Source organism: Siphateles boraxobius, unplaced genomic scaffold, assembly GCF_051911475.1.
Source record: "Siphateles boraxobius isolate OS27281-9 unplaced genomic scaffold, OSU_SipBor_1 7, whole genome shotgun sequence".
Lineage (NCBI taxonomy): Eukaryota > Metazoa > Chordata > Actinopteri > Cypriniformes > Leuciscidae > Siphateles > Siphateles boraxobius.
Window position 1 is genome coordinate 9,352,501 of NW_027509197.1, and position 15,774 is coordinate 9,368,274.

General features: G+C 37.1%; 1 protein-coding gene and 1 long non-coding RNA gene across 6 annotated transcripts in view; one reads left to right on the top strand and one right to left on the bottom strand.

Moving 5' to 3' along the window:
- The window catches only part of LOC143723839 (uncharacterized), an 83,960-nt gene extending 75,322 nt beyond the window's left edge, over positions 1 to 8,638 (top strand). The window contains exons 3-4 of the long non-coding RNA XR_013197177.1: positions 1,564 to 1,733; positions 8,097 to 8,638. This is a non-coding gene — a long non-coding RNA (uncharacterized LOC143723839). The remainder of the gene's footprint in view (positions 1 to 1,563; positions 1,734 to 8,096) is intronic.
- The window catches only part of myo16 (myosin XVI), a 227,951-nt gene that overhangs the window by 33,764 nt on the left and 178,413 nt on the right, over positions 1 to 15,774 (bottom strand). For all 5 annotated transcript variants that reach the window (XM_077216645.1, XM_077216647.1, XM_077216643.1 and 2 more), the window contains exons 28-30: positions 3,474 to 3,576; positions 1,858 to 1,954; positions 1,533 to 1,779 (exon numbers count right to left, since the gene is read on the bottom strand). In XM_077216645.1, coding sequence (XP_077072760.1) covers positions 1,533 to 1,779; positions 1,858 to 1,954; positions 3,474 to 3,576 — 447 coding nt within the window. The remainder of the gene's footprint in view (positions 1 to 1,532; positions 1,780 to 1,857; positions 1,955 to 3,473; positions 3,577 to 15,774) is intronic.

The following is a 15,774-nucleotide window of genomic DNA, read 5'->3' on the forward strand; positions in this document are numbered from 1 at the left end:
CCAACATTTTAATATAACATTATAGTCATTATGGCCTTTAGAAAAATGTTTTTTTGAAGAGGTGGGGCAGTGCACTACAGGCCCCAGTGGTGCTGCCTAAGCTTTTGTCCTTAATGGCACTTTTTTCCTTACATTACTTTTACTTTTATACTTTAAGTAGTTTTGAAACCATTACTTTTACACAAGTAAAAAGCTTGAGTTGATACTTCAACTTCTACAGAAGTCTTTTTATACCCTAGTATCTATACTTCTACTTGAGTAATGAATGTGAATCCTTTTGACACCTCTGTATAATTGAGTAAACAGCTATGGAGCCAGAATTGGCTATTGTCATTTTTTTTGTTTTATATTTTACTGGAGGGCATGGTGAGGATGTTTCACCCCCGGCGCCGGGTCATGTATTTTCGGCTTAGCCAAGACCATGGCCAGAGCTGGTTTGCCGCGTCCCAATTCAGAGGCTGCGTCCTGACTCCTGAATTGCCGGATTACACTTTAAATTGTTCAAGTATTGGATGTTAACTTGCGTAAATAATGTAATGAAATATGAAAAGAAAAGAAAACATACATAGGCATATATATACAAAATATACACACACACACATATATATATATATATATAGGCCTATATATATATATACATATATATATAGGCTAGTGTATTCTTTTTATTATGTACATAAATGGACCATGGTGAATATATTTACACAGGTTTTCAACCCTATTTGAATATAAAACCGAGTTGAATATAACAAAGTAAAGTTAAAATGTTACTCCCACTCGTCATCGGTAGCTGTCACAGCTGCTAGGCGACAAAAACAATTGTCCGTAATTTTTTTTAATAAAAATGCTGTCGTCACCGGCGAACAATGACTTATGGGGTAGGATAGGCTGCTAAGGATCCGTTTATGTATCCTTTCTTTCACGGGGAAAACAAGGGTGCATTTGGCGTCGCTTTTGAATCAGGGTAGCCTTCATCGCGCCGCCATGACGCAACCGGCCTTCCTATACGGCCTTCGAAGGGTGGAGAATCGCGCCGCGGTGACACAATCGTCCTTCAAATGCAACCTTCGAAGGGTGCAGCCTTTGAATTGGGACATCCTTTGTCGCGCCGCTGTGACGCAATCGGCCTTCAAATGTGGCCAATCGGCCTTCAAATACGGCCTTCGGAGGATGCAGCCTTCACATTGGGACACAGCTAATGTCTAAAATAATCCTTCAAGAGGAAGTAACGCTGTAGCGCAGACATACCAATCTGCCACATCAAATAGAATTTCAGCATACAAAACAAGATCTTTGTTAGAGATCTAACTAATTAGTTCTGATCTAAGAACTAATTGAACAATAGGGTCACAGAAGTACGCTAAACTTCTGATCGGCAGGCAACCTTATTACCCCACATATAGCTACCTAAATTAGTACCTTTAATAATTGCATTAAATAGAATGCGCATATTTAAAATTATAGTTAGTTACTTAAAAAGATCACTAACAGTTTATGGTTAGTAAAAAAATAAAGTTTGTCATGAGTTTCACCTCTTCGGCGAATCTTCTTCTTTGCCCACAGGTTCTGGACGCTCACCCAGTGGTGGAGCGCTGATGTGTCCCCGGAGGCGGTCGTTTTCTCGTGCGATATCTGCAGCGTTTTGGATGACCAGGCTGTCATAAGCGCGCATACCCAAGTCCTCTGCTCCCTGCAGGAACCGATGGACGTTGCACTGTTCCTGCTGCCGAGAAGTGAGCTTGCGACACACATGCTGTCTGGCCAACCAGCCACGCATCACTGAATCACATACACATGATTAAGTGAAGTAAAAATATCAAGTCGAGTGACAGATCATACAGTATGAACACACTCTACCTTTTTGACAGATAATAATCTTCTTGTGCAGTTGATGGCAACGGTCATTAAGGTGATCAGCCTGCCAGTATCTCAAGAAAACCTTACTGTTGCCCATCTGAACAGAGAAGAGGAAGAGACATAAATAATCACATTAGCTCTGTTCCAAAATCAAGTGTGTTGCCTACTTCCTATATATATATACTGAGGGGGATAATGCTGCTAGTTAAGTTTCCTTAATTAAAATGAGATCAAGCAATTGCTAAACATTTCATTAGAACTTAATTCCATTGTGTCCAGTTCATTTTTTGGTGATCACCTTTGTTGCATTAACTGAAACAGCATGAGTGGATTTTTAGTTCCCAGCATTCTTTGCATAGGATTGAATTGGGAGAGTAAATTTGAATTGAAGTGTTATTTTAAGGGAAAGACTGGTTTGTGTATAATGTTCCATTATTTTACACGTTTAAAATAGTTTCTGTTGTGGTTACCATTGCGCTGAAGAGTGGAGCTTAGGTTGTGGGATGGTTATATGAGGATTATGGTGTTTTTTGGTTCATTCAATGAACGAACCAAAAAAAAAATAAAAAAAAATAAATTATTCCTGCATTTATAAATTATATTTTATTTAACTGTTATTTAACACCGAACCTAAAGGCATAGAGATATGTTCACAACCTGATTGGTCGGCTTTTATAACGTATATTTTGCGATCTTACCGAACATCCAAAACAATGCTGTGTGCTGGAATATATGCTCTCGTTGTATGTGCGTAGCCTACATATGATAGTATTCTGACCAGCTGAGTACTTGTGAAGAGCTTATACATATCTAAAGGGGTCAAAATTGTGGCAGGAATCCCTCTGTCACACACACAAATGTTCTGCTGCTAGGAGACGCTGTTCTGATGCCTGAACTGTGATGGGCAACATAACGACTATGATGAAAAAAAAACAGGTATGCTTGAGCATTCTGTCCTTTTTAGGGTTGCATCTTGTGACATCATGTCCCGTTTTTGGTCCGTTTGCATGTCTTTGGTCCATGATGCATTCATTTATCATTTGAATCGCACCGCACAGTTTATTTGGAAGTGGACCGAGACCCATCTTTTCAGCAGTCTCGGCCCGCACCGGTGTTCGGATGGCAGCGTTCATACTTATTTAAATGAACCGCACTAATACATCAATCACACCAGGGTTTGTTTTAATTGAACCAAACTTGCCAAGTCTGAACACACCCTAATAAGCATTATAAACACATAGCACACATAAAAGTGGAGTAAAATAGTACTTTACACCAATCTATCTATACTTGTCGTTAATAAATGGAATACACGTTTAGGTAAAAGAAATGTATCAAAATTGGTCTTTTCCACCATTTTGGATTTTAATGATACTGTCATAATGCATTGCTTTATGTGCATTGCCTTGCATTGTTTTATTTTTGTGCATACTGCATTGCCACATGTGTCCTTTGCAAAGGACACATGTGATACAGTCTCAGAATTTGCTCAACATAAGGTATCTTACGGCAACAATCAAGTTGCCTACCTACACATCAGCAGTGCATCTATGATAGCATCTCTGTTCCTTATAAACTCGCTCCCTAAAGCTCTGTAGAAGTCTTTGGAAACTCACCTGCCAGCCCTGGAGTTTGCAATGCTGCAGAATGTGGCGGCACTTCTCCTCTGCGGATGCTTTCTTCTTGTCGGTGAGGATAGTATCCACCAGCTCTCTATATCTGCACCACAAACCCAGAGAACAGCACTGTCATTCACATACTGTGCTGCAGAGGAACTTTTTGTACCTATTACTGCTGTGTTATTGCAGGATGGTCACTAATGCATGTACTGGAATGTCGTCTGCATGGACCATCAGTACTTCTAGTTGACCTGTTTAATAGGGCTATTTCAAATACAATAACCATCTAAGGCTACTGAGTTTAAGCTATAAAAGGCAATGCTCAATCAATTTTCTTTCTTTGGTGGGAGAACCCAACAAGAGATGTAATTTGAGGGTCAAAGGGTTTCAGAGTCTGGATGACCTCTCAGCATCTGCGGCAGTGGCTGTTGGCAAGGCAACCATTCACAGAGAAAGGTCAAACTTGGAGAGCTTTGCTACATTGTTTTGGACTAGAGGGATCAAGCATCTGTGGTGCGCGGGGGTAAGCTGTAGACACACCCCTCAAACACGTGACTGTGTGTGTGTGTGTGTGTGTTGGTGCATTGGGATTATGCATTATAAACATCTGGTGGAAGGAAACTGTGCTTAATAATCAATGATACTGAAGGAATTCACAAAGGAAGAACTAGAGCATTCTTGATGCATGCTAATAATATTTCAAAACGACGAGTGTTTCAATCTTGGGTTCAGAACATGAATGTACATTTACAGATTATTAATAATTCATAATGAACGCCTCCATTTGCATGCTTGAGTTTACGCTTCATTGTAAGTTTTCAATGTAATTGTAATTTGGTCAAATTTTATTTTAATGTAATGTTACAACATTGTAATTTCACAAATAAGTACTGACTAATACTAATTAACAACATGCACTTATTATAGGTTTTTAGGTTTAGGTGTCATGTTTTATATTATGAACTTCTGGACAATATATGTTAAATGTTTGCGCAATTGCAGTACAAGTGAAAGGGTGATGCATTAGTATGAGGTACGAGGTATGACGTAGCGTAGGAACCGTCGTGACGTAGAACGAACGCGCCAGCGCAGCCAGAGAGCAGAGCAAAACAAAACTACGTCATACCTGGTACGCCGACTTCCATCACCCGTGAACGCGCATCGATCGTTGCAGGAAGTCAGATATTTTCATTTATAAAGTTTTAAATATATATATTTTTACGACAAAACCGCACGGATTACCCTCAGAAAGCCTTTGTTTATCCCCCTGGAGCCGGATGGATTACTTTTGTGAAGGATGTATGCACATTTTGGGACTTGAAGGAGGTGGACCCCATTGCTTCACATTATATCCACTGAAGGGTCTAAGACATTTTCTAAAATAACTGAAAATGTGTTCGTCTGAAACAAGATTGACATATGCATCTCGAACGGCTTGAGGGTGAGTAATGTATGGGTTAAATATCATTTTTGGCCGAACTATCCCTTTAACGGCGATATTTTTTTTATCGCCCGATAAGAGTCTCACGTTAACGCCGATAACGGCCCACCACTAATATATATATAAACATATATGAAGTAAACATACAATAATCCATACGTTTTTATCCGAATGAGCACACTTTTGGACTAAAAGTTCCAAAGGATGTAAATATAATAAAACACAGAAAGGGTGTCAGCAGTTAACAGGTTAATGTATCATTTCCAGTTTCAGGAAAACATTTTTGCGGGGCAACCCTTTTGTGCTCACTGTTGATCAGAAAGTCCTGCAGACTGGGGTGATTAATGAGTCATTTTCACTTGTAGTTCTTATCAGTGGCGGTTCTAGACCATTTCAACTGGGGGGGGCCAAGCTGGGGCCACTTGTACTGTTAGAGGGGCCAGTTACATTTAGACCTTATTGTTGTCATATCATTTTCTGCACTGCACTGCAAGCATTAACAGGCAAAATACCATGTTTATAATCATTCAATAATGTATTTGCATTTCCATTATATTTTTACATTTGCATTACATATTCAGTATTAGTCACAGTAACTGTAATTGACATGATGTCCTTCTTTCTCTTCATTTTGGTGAGAACTATAGAGCAAAAGAAATTGGGACCAAGAAGCTTATTAATTCATTTACTGAAAATAATGGACTTGCTAGGTAACTATGTCTAACTGTTTACAGGGTTCCTGCACACTTTTTAAAATCAAATTTAAGGCTTTTTGAGACCTGAAGAAATCAAAATTCATACCGTACATTTGGGGTGTGCAATATTGACAAAAATATATCTCAATATTTTCAATGTTTTGTTGATGATTAGATGATATTTTACTGATTGTGTTTTTGTGCTGGTGCCATGGCTTGTTTAGGCCTGTTGTTGACAGCAGACTCACGAAGATATTCATATTTTTTAATATTCTATGCAGTGGTCAGTTCACAGCAGGGACCGAAATTAATTTTTTAATGAATTTATAATTAATTTAATTTGCCACCTTAAATTGATTTCCAGGGGCAATTTAACCTATATATGGACATTCTTTCTAATCTTATTTAGAGTTATGAATCACCTTTTATGTCCAATACTAACATTCAAATTATACAGTAATTATACTTATTTATACAATAATACTTAATTATACAATAATTATACAGTACCACTGTTACCAGTCAAATTAAATCATTTAATCAAAATCCATCTTTGCAGTCTAGAGGAGACACAGAAGCGGCATTAATATATTTACACTCCATTTACAATTGCATAAATAAAGCTATGAGATTTTTTTAAAATCAATATTTAAACATGAAATGATTTCTAATTTTAACGTTTTAATTAAAGGGTACTTTAAATATAAAACTAAAACCGCCAGTAGGCGGCGGCAAGTCACAGTCTTAATAAGTGAGTTGAGGGATTCATTCATTCAACCGATTCGTTCAAACGGCTGATTCATTCGGGAAAAGAGCAAGTGATTCCTTCAAAACGCGGATTTCAGTCAATAAATCATCACTGTCTGTTGCATTGAGACTCTGCTACGGTTTCATTTTGATATTCTAGTCGGCGAAATAAAGGGAAAACAAAACAAACAATTGACAATATTGTGTCTAAAAAGTAACGCCCAATGTTCACTTATTGTTAATTTAACTGTTGTATAAGATCAATATCACAGTTGCAATTGTGCACGGGAAAACAGCACTCTTGCTGATTTGATATTCTAATATAAGAACATAATATGATATAAATATAAGACATAAACTAATTTGGGGACATAGCCTACCTATGAACCGCACGCAGCAGTGAAAGGACGAGAGACAAATGCGATGTCAGCTCATAGTGCCTCATATACAGTTAAAACATTGATTACAATATCATAATAGACAATACACATCGCACACCCGATACGCAGATAAGGAATGAACTTGCAACTGAACTGACATTTACCAGCTTTCTCCTTCTCTCCTCTCTCGCGTGCAGGAGACAGACGTTATTCTGCCGCGATTCCCGCGAATGTGATGCGAATTGTCACGTGAACAAGCAAATCCACAAAGATAGAATAATAAAAAAAAATAATACGCATACAACGATAGCAAAAAAACAGTTTTGTAAAAATTATTTCACACTCCACATTTAGGGGGGCCAAGCTTGTTGTCAGAGGGGCACGGGCCCCCCTGGCCCCCCCTCTAGAACCGCCACTGGTTCTTATCATGCTGACATATGTTCAAGTGATCGTTTATCCAATAAGTTTGGTTTTGTTTAGTTATTTGACACTATGAAATGGAGCGTAACATCATGATTGACAGCTGTGTCTGCGAATGAATCTGTGGGAAAGGGAGTGTGGGCGGGACCTTTGATACCCCACTCCACCTCAATGACGTAATCGGCAATCTGATCATTCTTATTAATTTTTCTACAGTGACAAGAAGTGGAGATGCATCGAGAGAAAAAACCCTCTGCCGCACAAAATCATGTTGGAGATGACGGACGGAAGCTACACACTGTACTCCGAATTTAACGGATAACAACATTTCAAAAACATGTTATGATAAAATCATTATTGTCAATTCTTTTGACCGTGATAATTGTGATATCATGTCAGCCCTACTAAACACCATTTCTCATACGCGAAGGGAATACTTTACGCATTTCTCTAGACATTGTTTCACAACAAATCTTTAGTTGCCTCAAACTCACGTTCATCAGTCATGTTTGCAACACACTCTGTATTTTAATACGTCTTTCCAAAAATATTTCACAAATTTGATCTTTCATTCTGCTTGCTAATAGCCTATTAACACTGTTTAAAATGTGGTGAATACTTTCTGGCATATAGCTGCTTTTTGGGTCATTATTGTGTTGTGCTTAATTGGTGAAGTAAAAGATCTTAGCGCGAGAACAAAAACTGGCAGTCTTACTTTCAAAACTTAAACAAAAACAAAAAATACCCCTCTGTTTTCATTGAGCCCAGTTCATACTTTGGTCTGGTGGCACATGGTGAACAGATGGGAGGGTGGGAGAAGACAGGGATGCCGTGTATTGTGGAAGGGGGATGGCCTTCTCAATGGGCTCAGTAAAACACTTGCTTTTAAGCCTCAAGCTAAATTAACTCAGCGTCTCACTTTCAATGTGATTTACAGCAGCCTGGCGCTTCTGAACTTCCCCTAACCCTTCCTCCGTATGACCAAGACCTACGGCATCCCACTGGAGTCATCAACCATGAAGGGAGCCAGGGGAAGCCAAAGACCTCTTGTATATGAATATGAAAATTGTCGATGCCCTCACAGTTTGTTGGGCCTTTGGGGATTGAGTCATATGAACTCAACAGGGTCGAACTGCCTGGTAGTTAAGCTACGAATTGGGGTTATGAGATGGGGGAGATCTACCTCATTTTCACAGTAAATAGCCACAATAAAACGGCAAACGATGACAACAGGCCATCATTTCTTATTCTGAGCGTCATTATGGCGATAAGAACTGCTGTCAGGAAAAAAGCAGGGACCGTGTTTGTGTATGAGCATGCATATTAATGCATAAATCAAACTGCTACACCTCTCAAAGTACCTTTAACTGGGTGAAAGTAAATAAATAATCACAAGTGTTTACGTAGAACAAATAAACCAGAAGAAACGAGAAAGCAGAGCCAATTGGTGGTTCATCTCATAAAGATCATTTCAGATTAAGACGACACATTTTACACATGCAAACTGCAATATGATATCTGATGTACTGTATACTATAGAAGTATATGGAAAGAAATACTTTTGTGCATTTAAATAAATAAATACAATTTGAACAGGTGCAATTTAATGCAATTATTAAAGGTACTAATTTAGGTAGCTATATGTGGGGTCATAAGATTGTCTGCCAATCAGAAGTTTTGCGTATTTCTGTCCCTATTGTTCAATTAGTTCTTAAAATACTTATCAAGGTAATAATCATCAAGGTAATATTCATATTGGTCATCTTCTACAGGTGAAACACCTTTCAAGCTGCATGATTTAAAGGGTTAGCTCCCCTAAAAATGTAAATTCTGTCAGTATTTACTCACCCTCATGTTGTTCCAACCCCGTAAGACTTTCATTCATCTTCGGAACACAAATTAAGATAGTTTTGATGAAATCTGAGAGCTGGCTCACTTCTTCATAGGCTGCAAGGTAATTTCATCTACCAGCCCAGAAAAGTTAGTAAAGAGATTGTTAAAATTGTCAAGTGACTATAGTGGCTCAACCTTAAGTTTATCAAGCGACGAGAATACTTTTTGTGCGCAAATAAATCGCGCATACGTCGTGGCGCTCTCGTGAACTCACGACAGAGGCCCGCACAATGAATAGTTGAAATAAAGTCGTAATTTTTTATTAATATTTTGCGCACAAAAAGTATTATTGTCGCTTGATAAACTTAAGGTTGTGCCACTGTAGTCACTTTTCTGGCAGATGAAATTACCTTGCAGCCTATGAAGGAGTGAGCCAGCTCTCAGATTTCATCAAAAATATCTTATTCCGAAGATGAACGGAAGTCTTGCAGGGTTGGAACAACATAAGGGTGAGTAATTACTGACAGAATTTACATGTTTGGGTGAACTTTAATGCATCATTCATGTCCGTAGCAAAAACTGTGACATATCACAAAATGTCTGTATTCTATTCATATTTTTTTTCTCATCTACTTCCTGATAGCACACGCACATCACATAGATGTCTATTTGTTGTGTGCGTTGTCATCTAGATGTATTTTCAAGCCATTTGCTCATCTGCAATACATCTCTAAAAAGTTTCCTGTTAAATACACATTTAACCAAACAAAGATGTTTATGATTTTCAATCTCTAAAACTGTTTAAAAAAAACGTTTATCATATAACTGTACACAAAAGATGCAAAATAAAATTGAAAATAAATTTAATTTAAATTGCTAATTTCATTTAGCAAGCATGGATTGAAAGGATAGAAAAAATGTCAGTAAAGATATATACTGTTACACAATATTTATATTTTCTAACTTTCTTTTAAATTAAAGACTCATGAAAAAGAGTGTAAACGTTTATACAAAAACATTAAGCAGCACAGTTGTTTTTAGAAGAAGAAGAAGAAGAAGAAGAAGAAGAAGAAGAAGAAGAAGAAGAAGAAGAAGAAGAAGAAGAAGAAGAAGAAGAAGAAGAAGAAGAAGAAGAAGAAGAAGAAGAAGAAGAAGAAGAAGAAGAAGAAGAAGAAGAAGAAGAAGAAGAAGAAGAAGAAGAAGAAGAAGAAGAAGAAGAAGAAGAAGAAGAAGAAGAAGAAGAAGAAGAAGAAGAAGAAGAAGAAGAAGAAGAAGAAGAAGAAGAAGAAGAAGAAGAAGAAGAAGAAGAAGAAGAAGAAGAAGAAGAAGAAGAAGAAGAAGAAGAAGAAGAAGAAGAAGAAGAAGAAGAAGAAGAAGAAGAAGAAGAAGAAGAAGAAGAAGAAGAAGAAGAAGAAGAAGAAGAAGAAGATGTTTCCTGAGCAGCAAATCAACATATAATGATTTCTGAAGGATCATGTGACAATGAAGACTGGAGTAATGATGCTTAAAATTCAGCTTTGATTACATGAATAAAATAAAAAAAAATATATTACAATTTTTCTTTCTTTTAATTGTAATAATATTTCACAATTTTAATTTGATTTTTGATCAAATAAATGCAGCCTTGGTGAGCATTAGTCTTTTTTTCCAAAAACAACAACAACAACAACAACAACAAAATACTTCTATAGATGTTTAGATAACTATTTTGTCCATTCAATGAAAGCCACCAAGTCCTAAAGCAATTTTGGGACCCATTGACTCCTTTTAAATGGACATTCTTCAAAATATCCTCTTTTGTGTTCCTAAAAATAAAGAAAATCATACAGGTTTGAAAAGACATGTGGATAACTAAAAGATGACAGAATGTTTATTTTTAGGTGAACTACCCCTTTAAAGGACAGTCTAATAAATACTTCCATCCCTTTCATTCGCATCAAAATGCTGGTGTCTACTCTGACTCTGAGTCTGTGTGTGTTGTGCTGTGTAATACAGTGAGGATGCTGCATTGCGTTTAAAGGTGGAAGAGCAGTTTGTCCTGAGGCCTGAGCTAAACCATGATAAATAAGCCTGTCATATGCATTAGTGCTGGGCCAGAGACTATCACACACATCAGACTGCACACCACAAATCATTCATAAAGACCAAGAGCATGATGACAGAGAAGAAGAAAATCATATACATAGAGTCAAATCATCCAAGAACTTCACCGCACGTCACACGTGTGCAAAACATACACCCATTGAAAAATATAATAACTTTCCCTTTCCCCTTACACATGCTCATGAATGGCTTGATGGAGGTGGTGAATGGGTTCTTTGTGACTCGCAGTCTCTTTTTTGGCCTCGGGAAGTCAAGGCGTCCTTGGAAGAGACGTTCTGGATGGAGGGTACACATGACTCCACATCATAAGCAAACACAAAGCCGCATTTATCCAAGCCTTCAAGTCAACAGAAAACCAGCACACATGTGCACTTGGACAAAGGCTGGCACATGGCACGATAAAGTGGAAAATTGTTTGTAGTGATTCGTCTGCTATTTGCTGAGGGCAGTGCAAACAGAATGATAAGTGAATTCCTGATAGAGCTGGGAAATATGTCAGATTTTCACAAAATATGAATCCACATAATATAGAGTTTTTAGGATAATTTCACACTTATTCTTTGTACAACATAATACTAAGTATTAATAGCGTTTCAATTTTTTTTCCCTTTTTAACATGTTTTAGGAAATTTATAATAAAGGGATAGACACCAAAAAAAAAAATTGTGTCATTTACTCACCCTCAAGAGTTTCTTTCTTCTGTTGAGCACAAAATATGATATTTTTTTAAAGAATGTTGGTAACCAGACAGTTGACGGTAGCCATTGACTTCCATAGTATATATATTTTCTTATATTGAAGTCAAAGGCTACCATCAACTGTCTGGTTTCCAACATTCTTTAAAAATATCTTCTTTTGTGCACATGTTGACAGAACTATCCATTTAACATGTTATTAACACGTATTGTTATTTTTGGTGCATATACACTATATACATATTCAAATGTTTGGGGTCACTATAAGATTTTTTTTTTTTAAAGAAATGTATATTTTTATTCAGCAAGGACATTCAATTGATCAAAAGGGACAGTAAAGGCAATAATCATTTTCCAAAAATGTATATTTCACATATGTTATTTTAAATGTTCTGCATTAGAATACAGTCTGCAAATCATACTTTGATTATTTTTAAGTAGAATTTTACAGTATTTGTTCTCACATCAACATTTTGAATCAATTTGTCATCAATGTCTGTTTGTCTGGTTCCTCTGATGCCTATACATGAGCAAGTTATCGCACACATAAACGCACACACACAAGCGAACAGCTTGAATGTCATAAAGCACACACAATGCTGACACAGAGCTTCCCCATGAAAGGCCATGAAAATTGACCTCTGTATCAGACAACCTCTCGCTCGAAAACCCCCAAATTTCCATCACAATCGTCTGGCCTTCGTCTGCCTGCATCCCATCAGCAGCCACTCACCCCGTCTGGCTCAATTCAGCCTTATTGTGATTCTAACACACACCCGTACGTACTCTAACAAAAACAAACAGTGCACATGGCACCACGTCATCCAGGCGCTCGCAGAAAAACAGCATGGGAATGTGAGAACAGATTAACTGAAATGATGCAAAGCATCTGTCTCACAAAGACCATTTGCGGTGACAAAGTTGAGAAAAGTTTTACTTTATGCAAATGAGCAGCTGACACGCGTGACTACAGAGCCTTTGAACCCAAGCATTGTTGGACAGATTCTTAAACACCTCTGATTGGCCATTGGGTTCACGTGCTCAACATTTATGTCTGTAATTGGCTACAATGATCAACGCTTCAAAAACATGTTGTAAATAGATGTCTTTCTTTTACTCTCTTAACCGAGCGCTTACACAGATACACACGGGAGTCTTAAAGCAGGCGTCTATCAGCAAACCCCTAATATATCCACTGAAAGACTGATTCGCTGATAGACGCCTGCTTTCAAAAGCTCCAGTGTGTATCTGAGTAAGCTTTCGGTGAAGACAACATGTTTTTGAGGCGTTGATCATTGTAGCCAATCACAGACATACACTGCCGTTCAAAAGTTTGGGGTCGGTAAGATTTTGAATGTTTTTAAAAGAAGTCTCTTCTGCTCACCAAGGCTGCATTACTTGATTAAAAATAGAAAACACACCCAGTAATATTGTGAAATATTATTTCAATCTAAAACAGCTGTTTTCTATGTAAATATATAGTAAAGTGTAATTTATTCCTGATGGCAAAGCTGAATTTTCAGTATCATTACTCCAGTCTTCAGTGTCACATGATCCTTCAGAAAGCATTCTAATATGATGATTCGATGCTCAAGAAACATTTCTCATTATTATCAAAACAGTTATTTACACTTTTATTTCAGTATTCTTTGGTTAATCAAAAGAACAGCATTTATCTGAAATAGAAAACCAGATTTTGTTCGGAATGATGTCTGTTCATTCTTCGATTTCGCTTGAAGAATATTGGGGCCTTACCAATAGTAAAGAAGACATTGTTGCACACAAATATAATCACAGGAGAATCTAATATCTCTCTCTCTCTCTCTCATGTGTATGTTATAGACTCCCTCTCTTTACAGCTGGGTAGTGGAAACTTAGTGTCATGTGACCAGCATCGTCCCGATTCATTATCACACTGAAATGTTACCGTAATCCTTTTATTCTTTACAGAGCGAGAGAGAAAGAGCAGTGTGTGACCTAATCAAAGCACACTAAATTACACTGCTCAAAAAAGAACACAGGGAAGGAGATTGAAAAATAATTCAAAAATGATACAGAATTGAGCATATTATCATACACTAAAACTAGTGCTGTCAAACAATAAAAAAAAAATAACTAGATTAATTACACATTTTTTTCTGTGATTAATCGCAATTAAAACCACTTAAGTTTTTAATAGAAGCTATTATAATGTAAAAACAGCAAAGAAAGTAGCCTATATTTTATAATACTTGTTTAATAGCATTATGAATGAAGGCCAGTATCACTTATACTAATACAGCTATATGTCTCGAGTTTTTTTTTTCTTTTTTCAATTTTAAACAATGATAGCCATTCAACATTACAGTGTAATTGAAAGTTTATTAGGCTTCAAAAAATATAACTTTTAATTTAAGTGAACTTAAAATAATCCTCACATAAACCCATAATAAATGTCATTATTTACCTGTGCCCTGTGAAATATACAGAAATTGAATCAAGTTATCAAACAGTCTGCACTGCATAATTTATAATTAAATATAGATTAATCCTTATTGAAGCTACAAAAGTTATATAGTCAAGAACGGAGAGTAATTTTCTCTGTTCGCTTTGTTCTTTAATTAACATTAATAACAGACAGTATTATAGTGGCTGCTGCCATTAAGATCTGCCGCTGACGCACATGATGAACATGAACTCTACATTCATTTAAAACTGTTTTAACTCATTTAAGACTGCTCTTATTAAGATATTTGACAAAACGGACAGTTTGGCATAATTGTGAGAGAACTTGATTCTAGCGTGCTGTCTGTGTGCAGGATACTGGCGCGCGTCTTTCTATGTGTCGTGTGTTTGTGTTTGTCAAATAAACAGGACATTCATAGACAGCGAGTTCTCTTGTGACTTGTCGCGCTTGAATGGTTTAAAAGCATTTTCATGAATAAGAGCGTTATCATATAATATAACGCTAGCCAAAGGATGACGGGAAAAAAAGGACGCTAAATATTTTTAATGCGTTGAAGCATGCAATTTTTTTTTCAGTTTAGCGCGTTAAAAATATTTAGCATCCTTTTTTCTGTCATCCTTTTGCTGGCGTTAACATTGACAGCACTGACTAAAAATAAAGCAAAGACAAAAGCATCATTATACATTGATTTGTCTTTCAAAATAAATTTCTGACAACATAAAATGCTTTGCTAGCAACCAATCAACACTGCTATGACAAAATGATCACGTAAATAAAGTTTTGGGAAAAAACTCAAGCTTTGTGAAAAAACTCTTAAAATTACTTTAGAGGTAAATAACTCTGAAAATGTCCCATTCCAGGGGCGCATCTGCACATTCGCTGAGGGGTATGCAAGATCAGTGTTGGCGCCCCCCATCATCACGCACAACCCCCAGCCTTGGTGCCCCCCATCATCACGCACAACCCCCAGCCTACCCTCCACCCAAAAAATTCTGCAAAAATATTGATAATGCATCATGCACTGTACAAATTAGACGCTGGCAAATAATGCCAAATAACGCTTGCCAGTCTGACTAGCATTAGCAAGGCAAATCATGTCCATGGATGTGATGTAAAAAAACAAACAAAACAAAAATTCCTTGGTCCTGACTAAATTTCCTGTTTTAATAGGAAATACATAAAACTCTAATTACCTCTCTGTGAACTTCAGACAAAAGTTAAGTTTAAAAGTTGGTGATATAGGAATAAAATGAGTGGGGACTTTATGAGCCTCTCCAGCGCTGAAATAAATCCTGGTTTGTGCAAAGAGCAGGAACAGCCTATTCTAAAAGTGTCAGTATGACATGAAGATGAGGCACTGTGTTCCCGAGGAAGATGAACTCAAGAGTCACGCTGAACCCTTGCCTGACAAAAGGGAACAGCCTGCTTCTCTTTTATTTTCACTTGCGCTTTTATCTTTTTCTTTTTACATTGTGAAAAGCATGGGGAAGATTTCTTGAAATTACATCCTGCCCCCTTTTTTAATCCAATTTCCAATC